At 34.6% G+C, this 18,996-nt stretch overlaps 4 protein-coding genes across 8 annotated transcripts; 3 read left to right on the forward strand and 1 right to left on the reverse strand.

The window, feature by feature from the left end:
- The first annotated feature begins 6 nt into the window (after positions 1–6).
- On the forward strand, positions 7–4,520 carry LOC107462049 (OVARIAN TUMOR DOMAIN-containing deubiquitinating enzyme 6). Of its 2 annotated transcripts, XM_052256402.1 has the most exons (10): positions 7–173; positions 369–399; positions 483–1,335; positions 1,984–2,145; positions 2,297–2,374; positions 3,029–3,107; positions 3,187–3,332; positions 3,543–3,608; positions 3,698–3,869; positions 4,132–4,520. In XM_052256402.1, the coding sequence occupies exons 3-10, from the start codon at positions 661–663 to the stop codon at positions 4,329–4,331; spliced, it is 1,578 nt and encodes a 525-aa protein (XP_052112362.1). In that variant the 5' UTR covers positions 7–173; positions 369–399; positions 483–660; the 3' UTR covers positions 4,332–4,520. The 2 variants fall into 2 exon arrangements, with proteins under 2 accessions (XP_052112362.1, XP_015936094.1); XM_016080608.2 differs by having other exon boundaries at positions 369–1,335; positions 4,135–4,520.
- A 1,764-nt stretch (positions 4,521–6,284) lies between these two features.
- Positions 6,285–10,835, forward strand: LOC107462043 (mRNA-decapping enzyme-like protein). 3 transcript variants are annotated; one of them, XM_052256399.1, is made up of 9 exons: positions 6,285–6,623; positions 6,723–6,763; positions 6,849–6,898; positions 7,397–7,541; positions 7,706–7,762; positions 8,592–8,718; positions 9,543–10,010; positions 10,196–10,261; positions 10,375–10,835. In XM_052256399.1, exons 1-8 carry the CDS (start codon positions 6,465–6,467, stop codon positions 10,250–10,252), a joined length of 1,104 nt encoding a protein of 367 aa, XP_052112359.1. In that variant the 5' UTR covers positions 6,285–6,464; the 3' UTR covers positions 10,253–10,261; positions 10,375–10,835. The 3 variants fall into 3 exon arrangements, with proteins under 3 accessions (XP_052112359.1, XP_052112360.1, XP_015936084.1); XM_052256400.1 differs by having other exon boundaries at positions 10,529–10,835; XM_016080598.3 differs by having other exon boundaries at positions 6,286–6,623; positions 10,196–10,835.
- A 378-nt stretch (positions 10,836–11,213) lies between these two features.
- On the reverse strand, positions 11,214–13,769 carry LOC127744128 (uncharacterized). 2 transcript variants are annotated; one of them, XM_052256404.1, is made up of 9 exons: positions 13,565–13,769; positions 13,199–13,365; positions 12,964–13,071; positions 12,766–12,813; positions 12,540–12,620; positions 12,349–12,383; positions 12,112–12,201; positions 11,689–11,848; positions 11,214–11,594 (listed from the first exon to the last, which is right to left on the reverse strand). In XM_052256404.1, the coding sequence occupies exons 1-9, from the start codon at positions 13,725–13,727 to the stop codon at positions 11,481–11,483; spliced, it is 966 nt and encodes a 321-aa protein (XP_052112364.1). In that variant the 5' UTR covers positions 13,728–13,769; the 3' UTR covers positions 11,214–11,480. The 2 variants fall into 2 exon arrangements, with proteins under 2 accessions (XP_052112364.1, XP_052112363.1); XM_052256403.1 differs by having other exon boundaries at positions 11,220–11,594; positions 12,766–12,822; positions 13,565–13,767.
- Positions 13,770–14,224: 455 nt separating this feature from the next.
- Positions 14,225–17,408, forward strand: LOC127744050 (uncharacterized). The gene is made up of 10 exons (XM_052256320.1): positions 14,225–14,404; positions 14,487–14,558; positions 14,640–14,732; positions 15,105–15,186; positions 15,370–15,426; positions 15,537–15,601; positions 15,691–15,786; positions 15,949–16,035; positions 16,141–16,221; positions 16,307–17,408. Exons 1-10 carry the CDS (start codon positions 14,306–14,308, stop codon positions 16,982–16,984), a joined length of 1,410 nt encoding a protein of 469 aa, XP_052112280.1. The 5' UTR covers positions 14,225–14,305; the 3' UTR covers positions 16,985–17,408.
- Positions 17,409–18,996: the final 1,588 nt, after the last annotated feature.

Consider the following 18,996-nt stretch of genomic DNA (forward strand, 5'->3'; position numbering starts at 1 on the left):
TTTTTCTCTTTTCCCCCCTTCTCTCTCTCTCTCTCTCTCTCTCTCTCTCTCTCACCCCTCACCTCATTTCCCTCCTTCCCTCTCTCTCTTTCTCTCACCATCGCCATCAATACACAACCAAAACCCTAATCTTTCAATTCCTTCTTCGCGATCATCGCTGCGCATTCCCTCCGGTGAACACTTTACCTCCCATTTCTTTCTCTGCGCTTCAAATTTCATTTCTCTTTCTAATGCTTCCAATTTCTGCGCTTTCTTTTTTTGTTCTTTCTCTTTCTTATGTCATCCGTCTTTATTATGCTCCTCAGAAGGACAACATGTGCATTTAATTTGATTAATTATCTCTCTTGTAACGGTGACTTTGTTTGCAGATTGCTGTCGCGAAGCTGTGAATACCTCTGGGTAAAATTCGACTTCCTAAAAGAGGGGGTTTTGTTTTCTTCATACAATCTTAGGGTCTGATGAGAATTCTTACGGAAATGCAGAGATCGTTTTCCGTGAAGGAACTGGCTTGCAAGAAGAAGAAATAACGGTCCTTGTTCGGCCAAGGTTAGAACACGCGACATACCGTTGGGAAAGAAGAAAGCGGTGGTGGCGGTGCAGTGCTGTTCTTGCAGAAAGAAAAGGTTGCATTTTGGCAAGTGTAGGTAGGGTTGATTAACGATGACTCGCATACTGATTCAGCGAGGGTCTTCTGGGGGTCCTTCAGGTAGTGGTTCTAACCAGAACCCGAATCAGAATCAGGGCCGTTCCGGGCCTCGGCCGGAGCCGGCTTTGCCTGTTCCTCCAGCTGGAAAGGATGAGGAATGTGGAGAGGAGGCGGCGGAGCAGGTTGTTGGTGATGATCTTTTGGAGTATGGTGGGACCAGTGATAGTGGCAAGGCAAACAGTGATGACAGTTTCTTGGAAGGTCCTAGGTTAGAGCAGAGTCACACCGTCTCAGGTGATGAAGTAGCTGATGATGATACTGGTAAAGATGTTAAAGAAGAGGTTGCTGTGGTCCACCAAGAATTGATGAGAGGGTTGGGTGGAGAAAAACCTGCATCAGATGTTGAGTCCTGTATTGGGGATTCTACTAGCGGTAGCTCGCACCCACCACCGCCACCTGTTCCGCCTCCTAAGCCTTCTGCAAATAACTTAACAAGAAGGAATGTATCAGGGACTTCAAATGCTGTCCATTTAGGATCACCTAGAAAAGCAGCTGCGTGGCCTGTGGTTTCGGCTAGGACTTCACCTGCGGGCTCTCGACCATCATCTCCGAGGGCTCATAGTGAAAATGAAGGGTACAATAGTGCTGACGAGCAAAATCCATGCTTGGGGTCCTCTTATGATGATGTGGTAAGTTTATCTTATTAAGTGAATACTTATTATCTGTTCTTTTATCCTTTCCTTCATATTCACAGTGCTTTATCCTGAGTTGTTCTATGCGGATTAGTGGATAAAACAATACTAAAACAACAAAACCTTATCCCACTATAGGTTGGATGATCACATGATAGTCTCATGTCTGCCCTGATTTCTCACAGGAATCTCTTGACCTATGTCTTGATATTCGTGGGTTGATTCAAAGAATACTTCTTTTCAAATGAGGTGATTATTTGTTCCATAACCACATTTTGTGAGGAGGATACTTATAAAGTAAAGTACGCACATAAGTTGGTCTAAAAAGCCCAACAGGATTTAGAATTGTTCTTTTGTTGTTTCTTCCCTGCTATGGCTCAAACTCACTGGCCTAATACAACCTATTCATCAAAGATCTTTAGCTATATTTCCTTTGAAGGTTATCTTGGGTGTGGTTGTATGATCAAATCTTGATCCCTTGCTTTAAAATTTTGTAATGCATTATATTGCATTGCATATTTATATGTTACGGAACAAAGTTTCTATTTGAAGGCTATTACTTCACCTTATTAATGCAACTTTGTTTCTTAATGGCCATCATTGAGATAATCATTTTACATCAAATGACATCAACATCCATTTCAGGAGAAAGAGCGACAGTTTGAAATTGATATTAGAAGGGTGAAAGGTTATGAAGTAAAAAGAATGTTAGAGGATGGAAACTGCCTTTTCCGTGCCATTGCAGACCAGGTGTATGGGGACTCTGAATTATATGATGAGGTCAGACAGCTGTGCATAGATTACATGGTATGATAACACTACACTATGTATATATGTCTTTTCATCCTTACTATTAATCTGCACCCTAGTTCCTAACACCATATTTTGGATCTTTATCACTTTATTGCTTAAATACTTTGATGGTGTAAGATAAGTATTACTGGTTTTATGTCTTCAGGAAAAGGAGAGAGACCACTTTTCTCAATTTATAACAGAAGGCTTCACGTCATATTGTAAAAGGAAGAGAAGAGATAAGGTAGGGATCACAGTTTAGTTTGAGCAGCTTTTCTTCTGTACTGTACTGTTATTTTATTTTTTGTTTTGTTTTTGAGCTGATCAGATAAACCAACTCCACAGTTTTTGTGGATTTTAAGTTCTTGCATTTGGATATTAAGTGCATTTTTAGTTTGTTGATGTTTTTTTGTAGTTTTAATTCAATTCAAAACAGTTTACATTTCTATAAATTGTATTCCATTCACTCACTTGCCATTTCCCTTTTCTGAGAGAAATTATCTTAGTTCTAACCTAGAAGTGGTTGGTTATTCTTATTCGTAAAGTTGTATATGTTAAATAGAGTAAAATATTGGCTTTTAGTCTCTGATGGCTGTGCTCATGCTGATTGCTGACTTTTGAAATATGTGGAAATAGCCAATTTCATGCGATAGACTGCTGAATGATATGATTTTTTAAATCATAATACATCTTGTGCAACTTAAGATTAATGAATTGAAATATGGCAAGATAAAATCCAAATTATTATGTGTGCAACCCATCAATCTTTCTGGTTCCTCTTAAATTTCAATTACCATGTCAGGTTATATTCCGTTTAAATGCTACATGCAGTTTTACTTGGTTTTTATGTGTAGATAGGTACTTTAAATTTTTTATTTAACCCTATATTTGTTGGCAGGTCTATGGTAACAATGTTGAGATCCAAGCCATCTGTGAAATGTATAATCGCCCAATTCATATATACTCCTATTCTACAGGTATTGCTTCTGTCTATACTTCTCTTGTGGTTGTGGTTTGTAAATTATTTGCTAATAGTAATGTTAGCTGTTGATGCAGAACCGATCAACATATTTCAAAGAAGCTATAACACTGACACACCACCAATACGGCTTAGTTATCACCACGGACATCATTATAACTCCCTGGTTGACCCACGGCGCCCAACAGTTGGCATTGGACTTGGGTTCGGCTCTCTTCGTGGGGTAAGTAATTAATGGCACACTTCTTTTATATATATATGGGTAGATTGAATTTTACATCAATTAAATATTTATAAAACATCGCTTTTAAGCAAGGATCTTATGAGGCCTATGAAAATGACCCTGCAACTTGTAAATTGACTCACCAATCATTGTTATATCTCTCACTATATTGGTTGGCTAATTGTACCCTTTTCTTTTGGTGCAACGCAGACAAATGTTGACAAAGATCAAGTCAAGGCTGCTATCATAGCTCAACAAAACAATCAGATTGATAATGCAAGTATTTCAAATTGCAAAAGTGTCAACATGGTTTCTATATTTCAGTTGATGTTGACGACACCCTGTTTTCCAACTTTTTTTTACAGGCACTTTTAGCTGAGGGACGGTTCTACTCTGATCTTGAGCTCACAGAGAAGGAAATTGAACGTTCTGTGATGGAAGCTTCTCGTGCCGAGTATCTTGCTGAGGGTATTAAGCAACAACTTGGGCACAGAGAGTCATCTACATCAAATGCCGAGCCATCTTCTTCTGGAGCTAGTGAGTGTCTACTCTGTACTCTCCTACTAGTTGGTCTATTTGCTTCCAAGATAGTATTATTTTAGTTTCTGTAGGTTGGTGCAGTGTTTAAGGCCATAAACTATGAAATCAAATAAAACTTTGAGCAATTAGAAATTTTCCCCTTTATCTGTTATGCAAGTTTTTGTTTTGCAAATGATGATGTATAGATATTATGATTTGTACCCTTGTAATTGAAAGTTGGAATGCATAAGCTAAGTGTGCTTATTGTGTACGTGAGTAGCAGGGTCATCGAAGATGGAACAGGGAAAAGAGCAGGACACAAATCAAAGCAGCAGCATACAACTTCTAATGTGTATGGGATTCACTTACCTTCAAGCTATTGAGGCATACAGCATATTTGGGGATGATGTCGATTCTATGGTCTGTTACCTTCTGGAAACTGGTACTAGTAGCAGACGCAAAGGAAAGGCCGCTGAATAAATAAGAAAAAAACTGAGCTTTCGATTACATCCAAATTAGATATATCAATGAATAAATAAATATCATGTATTAGAATTAGATTCCTTTGCTCTTGTCCACGTGTAGTAGTACTGGTAGTAGGAAAAACTTGAGGAAATAATATACTTCCACTTTTAATAGTTACATAAAAAGATTAACTGCTTCCTTTTACTTGTTCCTGTGTGCTGTGTGATGCGAAAAAATATACATAGGAATTGAAACAATGAATAAATGACTGCTTCTACCAGATAGTGGTTTATACTTATATCAATGGTCAACTAATATTGCATGTGCTAGAAGTAGTTGATCGCAGGAATTTAAGAAATCTAGGAACTGAACCTGAATCTAGCATAGCAGCAAGTAAGTATCTAATGAACCAATTGTAGATAGATAGTGTTAAGGACTATAATGTATCTGCTAAGAGAGCCATTGAACTTAAGCCATTATTAATATAATGACGTGTCCACGTGTGTACCACTTTCTCTTCAGAGTTCAGCCTTTGATCCCTTTGATGTTTAGGTAATATAACCTGTTTATTTTTAAATCTTCTCATTATTATCACATAAAATATATAGAAATACATATTTAATATTTTATAAAATAAATTATTTTATATATTATAATAAATTTTATTATTTTATTAATTATTTAGTAGAAAATATCTGAATTGATATATATAAATAAATAAAAATATATAGTGGTAGATTTTATGCTAACTTTTAATGTAAGTATATTTTTTTATATTTAAGATGTTAAATATATATTTTTTTGTATTTATTGAATTTTTTTTTTAAATAAACTTGGAAAATATCACTTTGGTTAATATTAAGATTTCATGGTTTTAATTAACAACAGAGTTGGCCTAAGTGTCAATGAGCTATAGTTTAAATGGTATAATCTTTCTATACTCATTTAAAAATTGCGAGTTCGAGTCTTCCTATTTTTAGTCCAAAAAAAAAAAGAGTAATCTTCCTATTTTTAGTCCAACAAAATAAAAAAAAGAGAGTTGGTCTAAGTGGCTGGTGTTTGATTTTTAAATCTTCGGATTAGGACGGATTAATACATATTAGTGATTTTCTTGAGATAAAGTTTTATTATTTACCTTTTCTATTTAAACATATATGATTAAAAATAACATTTAATATAACGAAATTAAACAAGGATAACAATCTAGACTAAATATAATTTACCATTTTGTTCACAACTTTTTAATTATATTTTAATGGTTATTAAAATGTTATTTTTTGAAAAAAATTATTTTGTAAACTATGCATTGTAAATTAAAAATCTTATAGAAAAGCAATTATAATAAGTTACATAGAATTAAAAGTATAAGGAAAAAAATGGTTTAATTATTCTTTTGGTTTTTATAGTTTTATTAAATTCGCAATTAGATCGCTGTGTTTTTTTCCTTTTAATTGACATACTGTTTTAAATTTTGTAATTAGAACTTTGTTACTATAAAAAATATTGGAGTTAATAGAATATTTTTATCTAACTTAAAAGTATCCACAATTAAGAATTTAATTGAATCTTTAACCACATGTTTTTTAAAAAAATATTCGATTAGTTTTATTTTTTAAACACAGAAATGACTTAATTATAAAATCAAAAATAGTGTAAAAATTTAATTAAAAAATATAAAAAATTAATTATAAATTTGATAAAATTACATAAACCAACCGAATAATTAAAAAAAAAAACAAAAAGAGTGTGAAAGTTGTATTTTACTAAATTTGCTATATGAATATAGAGCGAAGTAGAAATTTTAGTACATATAAAGTAAAGTATAATAATCTTAAAAAACTACATGTACACGTATATGAATTAAATAAAGCATAGTACTTTATATAGTAGTATCTAGTGGGTAAAGTAGTAAAATAGTTAAGAGGTTGTTTTGGTAATTGCGGGAAAATAGGGGGTTTTAATTTCGCTTGGGGAAGAAGGTGAGAGTGATAGACGACTCCAAAACAAGGAGCTGAGTTGGTTCACCTCTCTTTCTTCTCTGATTCTCCATTCCATTCCATCTTTTCCATTCTCACTCTCAGGCACACAACACATCCAAACCCCAAACCCAACCCGCAAAATTCTAGGGTTTGTGTTTGCGGTTCCAAAATGTCTCAGAACGGGAAGCTCATGCCTAATCTCGACCAGCACAGCACCAAGCTCCTCAACCTCACTGTTCTTCAGCGCATCGACCCCTTCGTTGAGGAAATCCTCATCACCGCTGCACACGTCACCTTCTACGAGTTCAACATCGACCTCTCCCAATGGGTTCGTTCCGTTATAATCTCCTTCCTTTTATCGATTCCATTCTCTATCTCTCTCTCTCTAACGCTTTCTCTCTCTTCTTTTTGCGATTACCGTTTGCAGAGCCGCAAGGACGTCGAGGGATCCCTCTTCGTTGTCAAAAGGTCTACTTTTTGTTCCTTTTCCTTCATCATATCGCAACAATTCATGAATTCCACGATCCGATTGCTTTTTCTTTGATTTTTTCAGGAACACGCAACCGCGATTTCAGTTTATTGTGATGAACCGTCGCAATACTGGTTAGTTAGTCCTTCTGCTTTTGTTTTTTTGTCGTCAACAAACTTTTTTTTATTATTTTATAGAAATAATTTCGCCTTTCTTTTCCCTTTTTGAGGCAATCGGGCATGGTTTGGTGCGATGGTTGTTGGAAATTTAGTATTGCGAGTATCATTTCTCATTTTCTCATTTTGGGTTCTTGTCGGTAACGTAATTAAGGTTTTTTTTTTTTTCATATGCTTCCTGGTCCAAGGTAGAGCACGATTTTAGTTATTAGTTGTGATCTTGCCCCCTAATATTGTAGGATTTGGGCTTAGGTATTGGCTATTGGAATTCCACCACAGTTGTTATGTTGCAGTCAATATTGTGAGTACAGTGAAATTAGTAATTATGCAAGCTGTAAATATAAGCCTTGTAGACATTATTTTGTGGGTGAGGTATATACTTTGCTGCTACTGTACATGGTGGTTGAGAACTTCCAAATATCCCTATATTTAACCATGGTCTGTCTGCATAAGCAGAAAATTTGGTGGAAAATCTTTTGGGGGATTTCGAGTATGAAGTTCAGGTTCCTTATCTATTGTATAGAAATGCTGCTCAAGAAGTGAATGGCATCTGGTTCTATAATGCTCGTGAATGTGAAGAGGTTGCAAATCTTTTTAACAGGTAATGAAACATGGAAATGCCGAGTTACACATAGATAGTTTGCAATTTTTTAATTATTATAATTGATATTGTGACTTATGCCTTAGTCTAACAGCAAAATTTTTCTCCAATTTCTATTATTTTCATGCAATTGTGTTATTCACCTAAAATTGGCTGGTTTTCAGGATCCTTAATGCATATGCTAAGGTGCCTCCAAAGTCAAAGGTGTCTTCTACAAAGAGGTAATAATACTACTATGTTTCTATCTGGCGCCACTACCTTATCCTGTTCCCATGGATTGTGAGGCTCGTTTTATCTATTATGTCTTTTTTCTTCTGGTTCATATGGTGTTCTGCTCTTCTATTACATCATATGAAGGAAATAGTGAGAAAGTTGACAGAAAAGATAAAAGTGAGCTGATTCTGAAGGTTGAGACTTGTCCGTATTGAGTTGAATAAGTTTCACATCAGGCCCATGTATTAATAGTAGCACTTAGAAGTGTAACTTCTTACAACTTTGTATAAATTACCAACTGAGAAGCTGTTGACAGCTGTCTCTAACTAACTACAAATAACAGACCAGGTTAAATTACTCTGACAGTTAACTTCTAAAACAAAACACATAAACTAAGATGGAGAGACCCCTATGTACTATTGGTTTACATTTTTTATTTTATCTTGGGTGAGCTTAACTTGCATGCAAGGTCTAATGACTAGCAACTTATGACTAGGCTATGTTATGACATGGTTATCTTAATTTTTTTGGTTGGGAGAGGTGCTAAGATCATTTGTCTGTTTGACTCCATTCTTTAATCAATTGTTTTCAACATGTATAAATTGCTTATGTTTTATGTTCTATACTCCCACCACCTATGCATGTTTCAAGGAAGATCTTTGATATGAAAATATTGGGTAGCCTTGTTACATTATCAGTTTTCTTGCTTCTTAATATTTATATCATTTAGGATTGGAGGATTATAGCTTAAAAAGCTTACATTAATCATTATGGTGGATCTTGGCACATTGTGTTTTTGGAATTCTAGTATTGATGTTTTTCTTACATTTATTGCAGTGAGTTTGAGGAACTTGAAGCAGTACCAACGTTGGCAGTTATGGATGGTCCTCTTGAACCGTCAGCATTAAATGTTTCCAATGTAGCTGATGCTGTCGATGATCCATCATTTGTAAATTTCTTCAGTGTATGTGCCATAGTGGAGGGTTTAATTTCCATTTTCTACGTCTAAAAATTTGTCAACAGAGTCTTCTATTGATTTCAAATTTATTGACAAACATAATGATATGATGAGATGACACTGGGCCAGGGAGATGAATAATTGTTTCTGGCATTCTATGTTTCTGTGGTGCTTGACAAAATTTTTTCTTGCCTATTTTTGTATTTCATTATAATTGATTCAATTTATGATTGATATATCTTGGAGTCTTAACCTTATTTGATTGTCCCTTTTTTTTTTTGGCACATTATTTGCCTTTGCTGATTGCTGGACTTTTTTGCACAAACTTAATAAACCATAGGATCTACTGATGTCTATGGCATTATTGTAGTTCTTCATGCCCAATTGGCATTTAGAATTGCAACTCTCAGAAAGAGACTATGCCATGGCTTCCTCATTTGAATATTGGTCATAGATGGGGATCATCTATGGAAGCAGGGAAGTGCAAAGTGTTCAGGAAATAATGGTGTGTTTTCACGTATCTATGATTAATTATCTAGTCTCTTGAATATTATAGTAGTCCAAAATGTTTTTCACCAATAATCATTTTCAACTTTGTACTTGACGTATCCAAGGTCACTCATCATCTGTTTTTCTATTAACTTCTACAGTGAGCTATATTTTACCTGAGTTTAACATCATCTGTTGTGGACCCATATAATCCTGCCCATGATCGTTTATCTGTAATATTCAGCACAATGATATTGAAAACATAGTTTTTCATGGTATGTTAAACCTTCGTAACTCATGTCTGACTGGGTTAATATTTCCTGATACTTTTATTATTGCAGCAAGCTATGGCCATTGGGAATACTGCAAATGCTCCAATTACTGGACAACTTTATCAGTCTTCTGCTACAATCTCTTCATCTTCCGTTCCAAGTCATGCTGCTGCTCCCACTGTGCCATCCTTGCAAGCACCCTCTATTTCAGCATCTACTCCTTTACTGCCCCAACACGATGCTCCTGAATCCAATAACAGCAACAAACGGGCTGCAAACCTGGTGAAGCCTTCTTCCTTTTTTGTTCCTCCCCCATCTTCAGCAATGGTGGTCCCGCCTGTGTCTTTATCCACACCTACCGCTCCTCCACTTCATCCTGCTGTTAGCGTACAGCGTCCATACGGTGCTCCACTGCTACAGCCATTTCCACCTCCAACTCCACCACCTTCACTTACCCCCACTTCAGCTTCTCTTCCAAACTTTGGTCCAGTGATCTCCAGAGAAAAGGTCCGCGAGGCGCTTCTTGTGCTTGTTCAGGTTAGTTTGCTTTTGGTACCAGTGCTTGATATTCCGAGTTCCAACTATAATGATCATAAGCATGACTGATTGGAAGCAAACAAGTTTGTATGAGCTTGTTGTATTCTCTTCTCTGCCATGAATAGGAAGCATATATTATTTTCTAATGTCTTTTATATATATATATACATTTTTTGTTTATGCAGGACAATCAATTCATTGATATGGTATATAAAGCGCTGTTGAACGCTCATCAATCATGATTTCATGAGGTGTCTATTTACCGAATTGCTGAAGGAAGTGTTTTTTCTTTTCCGGCTGAATTACTTTTAGTATACTAGTTAGGGCAGGCTTTAATCGCTTCTTGAACTCTGATATGTTTCAGGCATTATGTATGTAAAAATGGGGTGTGTTGTGATTGACCATTTGGATCTAGCTAAGTTTCCTGAAAATGTCATTTATTTTTTCTTCCAAAAACTGATTGATTGCAAATAATCTGCCATAGCTACTGTAATTGTGATATATATATGACATGGCAGGAAATGGTGAGAGACCGCGATGAATGGTTACAGAAATACGGAACTGATTTAACAAAATATGGTGATTGACTCATTGACTGCAGCAAATCTCCAAATTGTAGAGGGGGTGATGGTGTTGTTATTGAGCCTTGTTTTGTCTATTTTGTTTTTGTATGTTGAAGACTTGCTTAGCATCAGGGGTCGTTGTTTGAATGAAAATGGACTGTGCAGCATAATGCAAGTAATATAGTATTGTAAGCATCACATTGTGTCTGATGGACTATACGGCACCTATACATTTTAATGTGATAAACCAGTTGTGGCACTATTTGATTATTGTACATTTTGTCATCCAGAAAGTAGAGATAAGCTGCTCCCACTATTTACTTCCATTGGTGGTATAGATTTTTTTAATGTTTTAAATATTGTTAAAAGAATAAGGATTAGGAGTCTTAATTCATCCATTTAATTATTTTTTTAATATTTAAAAGAAAAAAATTTAAATGTTTTTTTTAACTTAAAAAGATAAGAAATTTAAAACTTTTTTTTAGAAGTTAGAAAGATAACTAAATAGATGAGTTAGGACTTCAAATAATTTTCTCGTTAAAAATTGTTTTATAACGTTTGCAAGACAAGAAATTGAGCTCGAGTAATTCACAAGAATGAATAAAAATGAACGAGCCAACGATGATAGTGAAGACGGAGAAAAAATCGTTGACAAAATAAGTAATGTATCCTAAGGATATTAGGATTTTACAGGAATATTTGTTCTTCATATTACATTATTTTGATGCAGCGCTTGATACTTAAAGAAAAAAAGGGGATATATGGATATCATTAATGATATTTTATAATTCCCAAGTGAACCAACTCTAACTATGCCAACAACGGCCTCAACCATTGAAATTTGAAGGGATTTAAGCAGTGCATAGCTTTGGCCATAGCTCTCTTCATTTCCCTTCAAATAAAATATTCAATTGAGTAAGTCATTTTCTGGAAATACTAACCGCAAGTCTTCATTGTCTCTGTAAACTTGAACTAGAACTGCAGCCTTGTACACAAACATCCCAAACATGGCCGGCACAAGCTGAAATGAACAACATATATTAATGCAAATGACCATGTGTTTTGTCTAGTGATGTGCACTTCAAATGTTTTATAACATAAGTTTCAAATTTTACCTGAAAATCAAAGAAATCATTGGTAAAATACTGATGGGACAGAACCCAAATACCATAGATTGCTGCCGGAATCACAAGCCTTGGAGATGAGAGGGACATGCTACAACCCTTTATCAACCGCTCCAATGAATCTTGTAGGTCCTCACTTCTTATACCAATCCTGGTTTATAAGAACTTGTTTATCAAAACAAGGGATGATCAACAACAACATAAGAACTTCTTTATGTTTTTATTTCCAATATTTTCTGTTTTAAGAATTTTGTGAAGACAAGATGAAAAAAGAAAATAAGATTTTATTGTTTCAATGTTTTTCTCTATAAAATCCTGAAAACAAAAAATACAAAAAATGAAAACAGAAAATGTTTTCTCAAACCAAATAGACCCCTTAGTAATTATGAAATTGTAAACAAGTTTGAGTTTTACTTCTTGGGCTTCTTTTTTCTGAATATCTGAGCAACAGATTCGGTGGAGAGGTTATCTGCATGTTGATACAATAGCCGAAGATACAAGCAACTGCATTGCAGATTACATTAGTTTAATTAAATACCATAACAATCATTGGAAAAACAAGCTGCTATTTTCTTCTCATCCACATAGAGAAGCACCTACTTAAAAAGAAATCACATTCACTACAGAAAATTAAATAAATGCAAATCAAACCTGAAAAGGACTCCAATCCCATAACTCAAAGCAGCCTCCACATCATAAAGCAACAGTAAAAATGATTGAGAGATTAGAATCAGTATGCTAGTTTTGTTATGATTTATGAACTTTGATAGCAAGTTCCTAAAATCTTCTTTCTTTCTTTTTGGCAACAGAAGAGAAAATAGTTATTTAAACAAAGAGCTTACCTGTGCTGATAAAGTTATGAAGCAATATCCACTACAAGCTAGTCCAATACCTATGGATATGAGAAGTATTTCCCTCTTGAGCTACAATTACAAAATCATGCAAAGAATCAGAAGCTTCCTTAACATCTGAACAACAATTGCTTAATCAAAGCTACATGCCTCAGATAACATCACACCATTGTCTTTGAGACAATAAACCTACTGAGTTTCAAGATAAGTATCATACAGATTCATATTTCAGAATGTTCAGTTTCCTCCGTCGTTCGCTGCTATCCTGCAACATCTGTTAATATACATGAAGACAAGCATCCTCCATCATTCAATGATTGAATTACTATAATTATTGACTGAAGAAAGGGGAGCTGGCCGTAGTATTCACCTGATGAAACACAAAATGAAGTTCTAGACATGTTAAAAAGTATACCTTAGCATTCAGTTTCTTGTTTATTGGGGCAGAATTTTCACCTAATACCCACTCCTGGGTTCTTGAAAGTTTCAAAAAGCCATCATCATCAATATTACTCTCAGTGATCTACAAATATTACAAGCATCTGATGTGATTGAATTGCCTGATCAATGAAATCATACACAACATGATATACAATTGAATCATAGCAATTCAATGAAACAATGTATGGAAGCCAAGTTTGAAACTGAACCTGCCCTGGTTGTTGAGAAGTGTTGCCAATATCATAAGATTCAAGAGAAGTACTTCTGAACTTTCTCTGCCATAACATATCAGACAGCCTTGATATGAAATCCCCATTGACTTCTCTCTCCTCAAGAAATATTTGCAAGGCATCCTCCTCTACATCAGTCACTGTCACTGATAATCAACGAGCTTCAACTCATTAGCCTTCATTACAAACAAATATCACTTCTTATTTCTTTTTAAAGATTAAAGGATAATGAAAGCTTGAAACTAGAGCATACATGGGGAAGCATTATCCACAGAAAGGAGACAAAAACGCTATCTGAATTCTCAAAACATGGGGAAATGAAGAAGAGAGGTGGTAAATGCTAACCTGAAGGAGGAGCAGCTCTTAAAACAGAGACGGACGGAGAAATAGAAGTGGAAAAAGAACTTGGGAAACGAGACAAGACATGAATTCTGGGGAGCTGAAGGTTGTAAGAAGAAAAAGAAGAAGAAGAAGAGGGTAAGAATCCAATCCTTGAAAGAGCGTCCATTATGGATGAAAGGCTAATGGTTCATTTCAGTGTAAAGAAAGAATTGTGTGTTATTTGGTCAAAAAATATCTGAGCTGAGTAGAGTGATGAGTGATCTATCATCTCACTTTGGAAAGTAACATTATCCGCTGTCACAACTTCAACCTTAAAATTTACATAACATAATGGTAAACTAATGACAAGTTCTATATCATTTTCTAAGTATAAAAAACAAATTATACTTATTTTTTAATTATAGATTTAATATTGTATTACATTTTATTATCATTTTTATTTTTCTTTTTTATATGTTTAATATCAACGTGAAAGGGAAAAAACCATATGTATTGTAGAATATTTTTAAGAATTTCTCGCTATTTATTATTATTTTTGTTTTAAAAAAAAGTTTAAAAAGGCTGTTTCAAAAGAAGGTTATTGTTATAATGTTAATACATTTTTTAAAGGAAAATTGGGTTTAAGTAATGTTATAAAATATATCTAATTTCAGTAATTTGTAAACAAGGCATGGGGAAGCTAGGGTTTTTGATGCCCTCAGAATTAGTTATACGCCTCTCGGGTTGAATCGGTGAGAGTAATCAATGGCTCGGTTGAGCTTAGAGCAAGTATTGAAGGACAACAATGGCGATGATCCAAGTTCCATTACCAGTCTTCAGCTCAATCACAAGGCACTTTCAGATGTTAGGCTTCCATCCTACTCTTTTTTATTTCAACTTGGAACCACCAAAGATATTAACTTTTTCGGTTTTGGTAAATGCCCAGGTCTCTTGTTTGTCCAGCTTCAGCAATCTGGAGAAGCTCGACCTCAAACTCAACAACCTAACTTCACTAGAGGTACTCTCTCTTTTTCTTTCTTTTCTGAAAGAATAAATCTTATGGGCATTCTGATTGGCTTCTTATCTATGGTTACCGCAGGGGTTGAGGTCATGCGTTAATTTGAAATGGTTATCCGTTTTGGAGAACAAATTAGAAACCTTGGAAGGAATTCAAGGGCTTACTAAGCTCACTGTAAGTAGCTGCATTGTGAATATTAATATTACCTGAGCTTGGGAATTTATTCTACTTTCTGGTTGCTAGTCCTGTGTGTTGTGTACCTTATTATTGGATTTAGACTTCGTTTATTAAAATTTTTATGGTTATTTTGAAAACTACTGTAAGATTAGTTATTAGCTTTTCTTGTGCTGCTGCTACTTCCTGGTGTGTGGATTCTGTTGAGTTTTATTGTACATTTCTGTCTCCATTTGTGTACTTTGCTGTTTGCCTATGTGTGTATTTGAAGTGATGAGCTTATTTCAAGTCAACCAATCTTTTATGCTTGAATTCTTCTAATGAAACATCTTGAAGATTTAGGAGTCACATTTGTATGTATATGCGAACCAGGTGCTAAACGCAGGCAAAAATAAGCTTAGATCTATGGATGAGGTCAGATCGCTTGTTAGCCTCCGAGCACTGATTTTGAATGGTAAGACTTCTTTTGCTAACCATCTACTTTGAAGGTTGAACTTGGAACATTGTGAGAATATTTCTGTATTCTTTGAAGGAGTTAGGACCTCTTTTCTCCATCTGTTTTTTATCTGGTAAAGAATATATATATATATATATATCCCTTTGCTCTTACCTATTTTTGTATGTTTTCTTTGGGCAGAAAATGAGATTGCTTCCATTTGCAAGCTTGATGAATTGAAAGAATTGAACACCATTGGTAAGAATTACCATACTCTCTGTTTCCTATGAGTTCCAATACTTCTGAACTCACCTAAGGGGATATCTCGCATTTGAATAATCCTGAAATATCTCTAATTTCTCATGCAGTTCTATCCAAAAATCCAATCAGGAAAATTGGCGGGGCTCTGACAAAGGTGAAATCTATCACAAAGGTAAAGGTTCCTCAAGATGTTAAGGTCCTTCATTAATGTTTATTTCAGTATTGTATTCCCATTGCTCATAATACCTTTCCTGGTTGTAGCTCTCCCTCTCTCATTGCCAGCTTCAGGGAATAGACTGCTCACTCAAGTCTTGTGTTGAGTTGAGAGAACTCCGCCTCGCCCACAATGAAATTCAGGTGTGCTTTGAATGTGACTTCCCTTTTTCAATTCCAGTTCAAGATAAAATTTGCTGTTGCAATATTCCATAGTGTGCTTTCATATCATTTTTTAATGACTTTATTGCTTAGAGTTTTTGTGTTTTACTGTTTATAACATCTTGCTACGTTTTGGATTCTCAGTCTCTCCCAGATGAATTAGCACAGAATTCAAAGCTCCAGAATTTAGATTTGGGGAATAATGTGATCACAAAGTGGTCAGAACTAAAGGTTTGACGTAGTATACATATATGGCATTTCTCTTTGTCTAATGTTTCATAATTATCTAGACACTTTCCAACCCCTGTATCTTCATTGCTGTTGTTGCACCTGTAGGTGCTTAAATCCCTCACAAATCTGAGAAATCTCAATCTTCAAGGAAATCCAGTTGCTTCTATTGAGAAGGTTACTAGAAAGGTAATCCTTTTATTTTCTATTCTTATGTTAATTCACACTTGCTTCTAAAATTTCATCCTTAAACAGCCATGGTGCTATGTTGCAGGTTAAGAAAGCACTGCCAAAACTTCGTATATTCAATGCTAGACCAGTAGATAAAGATGCAAAGAATGAGAAATGTGACGAGGATGATGGTGGTAATGATTTTTCAGTAGATCAAGTAGGTCAAAATATGAAAGATAGCACCAAAGACAAGAAGAGGGCAAGATTCCATGGTGAGAATGACGACGATCATGCTGAAATTGTTGGTGATCCTGGATTTGAGAGAAAATCAAGTAAGAAAAAGAAGAAAACTGTTGATGATTTCAAGAAGGAAGTCAGAGTCACTGACGAGGAAAATACAGATCATAACAAGAAATCAACTAAGAAAAAGCTCAAGAATGATGACAATCCCACGGACAAGGAATTAGCTCCGCAGGAGAATGTTACTAGGATTGAGAAGAAACACAAGAAAAAACAAAAGAATGAGAAACAAAGTGAACTTGATGTGATTGATGATGCAGAAGCTTCATTTGTGGAGCTTTTTAATACTGGAGATACAGAAAATCTTAATCATGTTGATGAAACGAAACAGGAGAAAGTGCCTAAGGATGCAAAACAGGTGGATAGCACATCGATCTCATTTACCAAGCGAAAGAGCACTAAGACAAAGAACATGGAGTCTCAGTCGGATCCATTATTAGAAATTGGAATGGGAGGGCCATCAACATGGGGCGACGACTGACAAGTGGAAACATCTAGGGAGATACCGCAGCTTTGAGCCATTCAGTGCAACTAGAATTTAGTCTAGTTTTCTCACTCGGGATAACTCGTTGCTACTGAGTTCCTTGTTATTCTTCAATGCTCCAGGTTGTTGGGTTATGTTGCAAATTGTTTACTCTTTGCTACTGAGTTCCTGGGTAAGTTTGCTTTGCTCCAAGTTGTTGGGTTATGTTGCTACTTTGTGGTGTGCAAACATCATAGTCTGGATCCATTTACTGATCATACTTTTTACTGCCCCTCAAATAGTTTAATTCCAGCAGTAGCTAGAACCATTTTATTAAAGTATTTTACTTTATGTTTCATGCCCCCGTTCCTATATTAATGTAATGTTAAATTTTGAAAGGGAGCCTTTAATTTTTGTTATAAAAGAGTGGATATATTTGCAACTTCATGTCTCTAGTAACTGCTTGGTATATTAGAACAAATGCTATTTTGATTTCGAAATTTAATTTAGGAGTAGTTACTTTGTTAGAATTTTTACCATTAAGAAACTACATCATGATAACATGCAGAGACATCTGTCTATAATTAAAAAAATTGCACATTTGTTCTATTTTTAACTTTGGTTTATTGTTCAATGTTAATATGAAAACAGTTAAAATTAGTCTCGTCTTAAACACTCGAGCTACCCCAATTAGCACACGCACAATCTAACTATCTAAGGTTGAACAGGTCATTACGAAAATGTGCATATCCGAAACTGTTATAGATAAGAAGCAATATTGGACTTGTATCCAAAATATGAACACGCCATAAGTCAACTTTGACTGAAAATAATGAGAAAAAGAAAAAGAAAGCACGCACGAGAATGAGATAAAGGACAATTTTATTTTCCGCATGGCTTTTGCCTTTTGTGTATGTGGCTTTCTGACTTTAATATGCAGTTACGTGACTATACTAAATATCAAACAACTTCATTAAATAAAAAGCAGAAGAATACTAGAAATACATATATTTGCTCTCACATTATTTTATAATTTTATTATAGTTCATTCATTTCCTAGTTTGTACGCAGTCATTTTTTATACACAAGATATAATCATCAAGTGATTTGTCTGATTCAAACAAGTATAGTATACTATATAAAAAAATATACAAGGCGCCAAGTTTGATTGACCAAATTAGTCTGAAACACCATTTATAATACGGCAGCGGTATACGGTTTGAAATATCAGCAAATGAAGATATTATTGATATGAAACTGTATTTTCTTACGCACGTTTTATAGTTGTTTCTGACTTTATCACGAGTTACTGCAGATAATATCTTCTGTGTCTTTGAAAGTAATTCACAAGATAGATGCATGTATGTAATTGCTGGTGATACAGAACGATACACTTAGTTTGACCACTGTAGTTGATGCTCAAAACAATTCAGAATTCGTTTTAAATTATTAAACTATATGCCTTATATATATCAATTCAAATTTAATTTAATTTCTTTATCGATTGGTTAGGTAATTTTTGAAATGTCAATGAGATCGGGTGCATAAAGAATCTTAAAGCATGACCAATTAAGATGTTAAGTGCTAACTGCTATTTAAATATGTACTAGTAGCTTTTTGGTTTCAATTGCATCTATATATAGCTAGTTAAGAGGCATTATTGGGTGCTTTAATTAATTTATTTGTAATAATAATATGAATTATTGCAGCTAACTTATGCTTACTCTATGTTTTAGTTGAAGAAAAGTACTCATCATCTATAATTTAATATAGGAAAAGTATAAGTAGAATGAAAATATCAAACAATATGAACAATGAATATATCGGATGTTCAATTCACTAGTTGTGCGGATGGTTATTCTAATATTAAGATTTAGGTGAGTATTTTGGAGTGTAAAGTGTTTTACTTGAATTGAATCAATTTTAAGGCACGTTGTTCATCTTGTTCAAAAAAGTCATTGATTGCTTAACATAACCTTTATTTATATAAAACTAAAGAGGTTGCTATTTAAGTAGTAGCAGTTCACACG

The sequence above is a fragment of the Arachis duranensis genome, unplaced genomic scaffold (assembly GCF_000817695.3).
Source record: "Arachis duranensis cultivar V14167 unplaced genomic scaffold, aradu.V14167.gnm2.J7QH unplaced_Scaffold_232525, whole genome shotgun sequence".
Taxonomy (NCBI): domain Eukaryota; kingdom Viridiplantae; phylum Streptophyta; class Magnoliopsida; order Fabales; family Fabaceae; genus Arachis; species Arachis duranensis.

Excerpts from the sequence above, each read along its gene's own strand:
- LOC107462043 (XM_052256399.1), top strand. The coding sequence starts at position 6,465 with ATGTCTCAGAACGGGAAGCTCATGCCTAATCTCGACCAGCACAGCACC. Across the intron at positions 7,763-8,591 it reads AAGGTGTCTTCTACAAAGAG|TGAGTTTGAGGAACTTGAAG; the intron begins GTAATAATACTA and ends CATTTATTGCAG. Across the intron at positions 8,719-9,542 it reads CATTTGTAAATTTCTTCAGT|CAAGCTATGGCCATTGGGAA; the intron begins GTATGTGCCATA and ends TTATTATTGCAG.
- LOC127744128 (XM_052256403.1), bottom strand. The coding sequence starts at position 13,727 with ATGGACGCTCTTTCAAGGATTGGATTCTTACCCTCTTCTTCTTCTTCT. Across the intron at positions 13,366-13,564 it reads AAGAGCTGCTCCTCCTTCAG|TGACAGTGACTGATGTAGAG; the intron begins GTTAGCATTTAC and ends GTTGATTATCAG. Across the intron at positions 12,384-12,539 it reads TCATAACTTTATCAGCACAG|GCTGCTTTGAGTTATGGGAT; the intron begins GTAAGCTCTTTG and ends TATGATGTGGAG.
- LOC107462049 (XM_052256402.1), top strand. The coding sequence starts at position 661 with ATGACTCGCATACTGATTCAGCGAGGGTCTTCTGGGGGTCCTTCAGGT. Across the intron at positions 2,146-2,296 it reads AGCTGTGCATAGATTACATG|GAAAAGGAGAGAGACCACTT; the intron begins GTATGATAACAC and ends TTATGTCTTCAG. Across the intron at positions 2,375-3,028 it reads AAAGGAAGAGAAGAGATAAG|GTCTATGGTAACAATGTTGA; the intron begins GTAGGGATCACA and ends ATTTGTTGGCAG.
- LOC127744050 (XM_052256320.1), top strand. The coding sequence starts at position 14,306 with ATGGCTCGGTTGAGCTTAGAGCAAGTATTGAAGGACAACAATGGCGAT. Across the intron at positions 15,602-15,690 it reads AGGTGAAATCTATCACAAAG|CTCTCCCTCTCTCATTGCCA; the intron begins GTAAAGGTTCCT and ends TCCTGGTTGTAG. Across the intron at positions 16,222-16,306 it reads TTGAGAAGGTTACTAGAAAG|GTTAAGAAAGCACTGCCAAA; the intron begins GTAATCCTTTTA and ends GCTATGTTGCAG.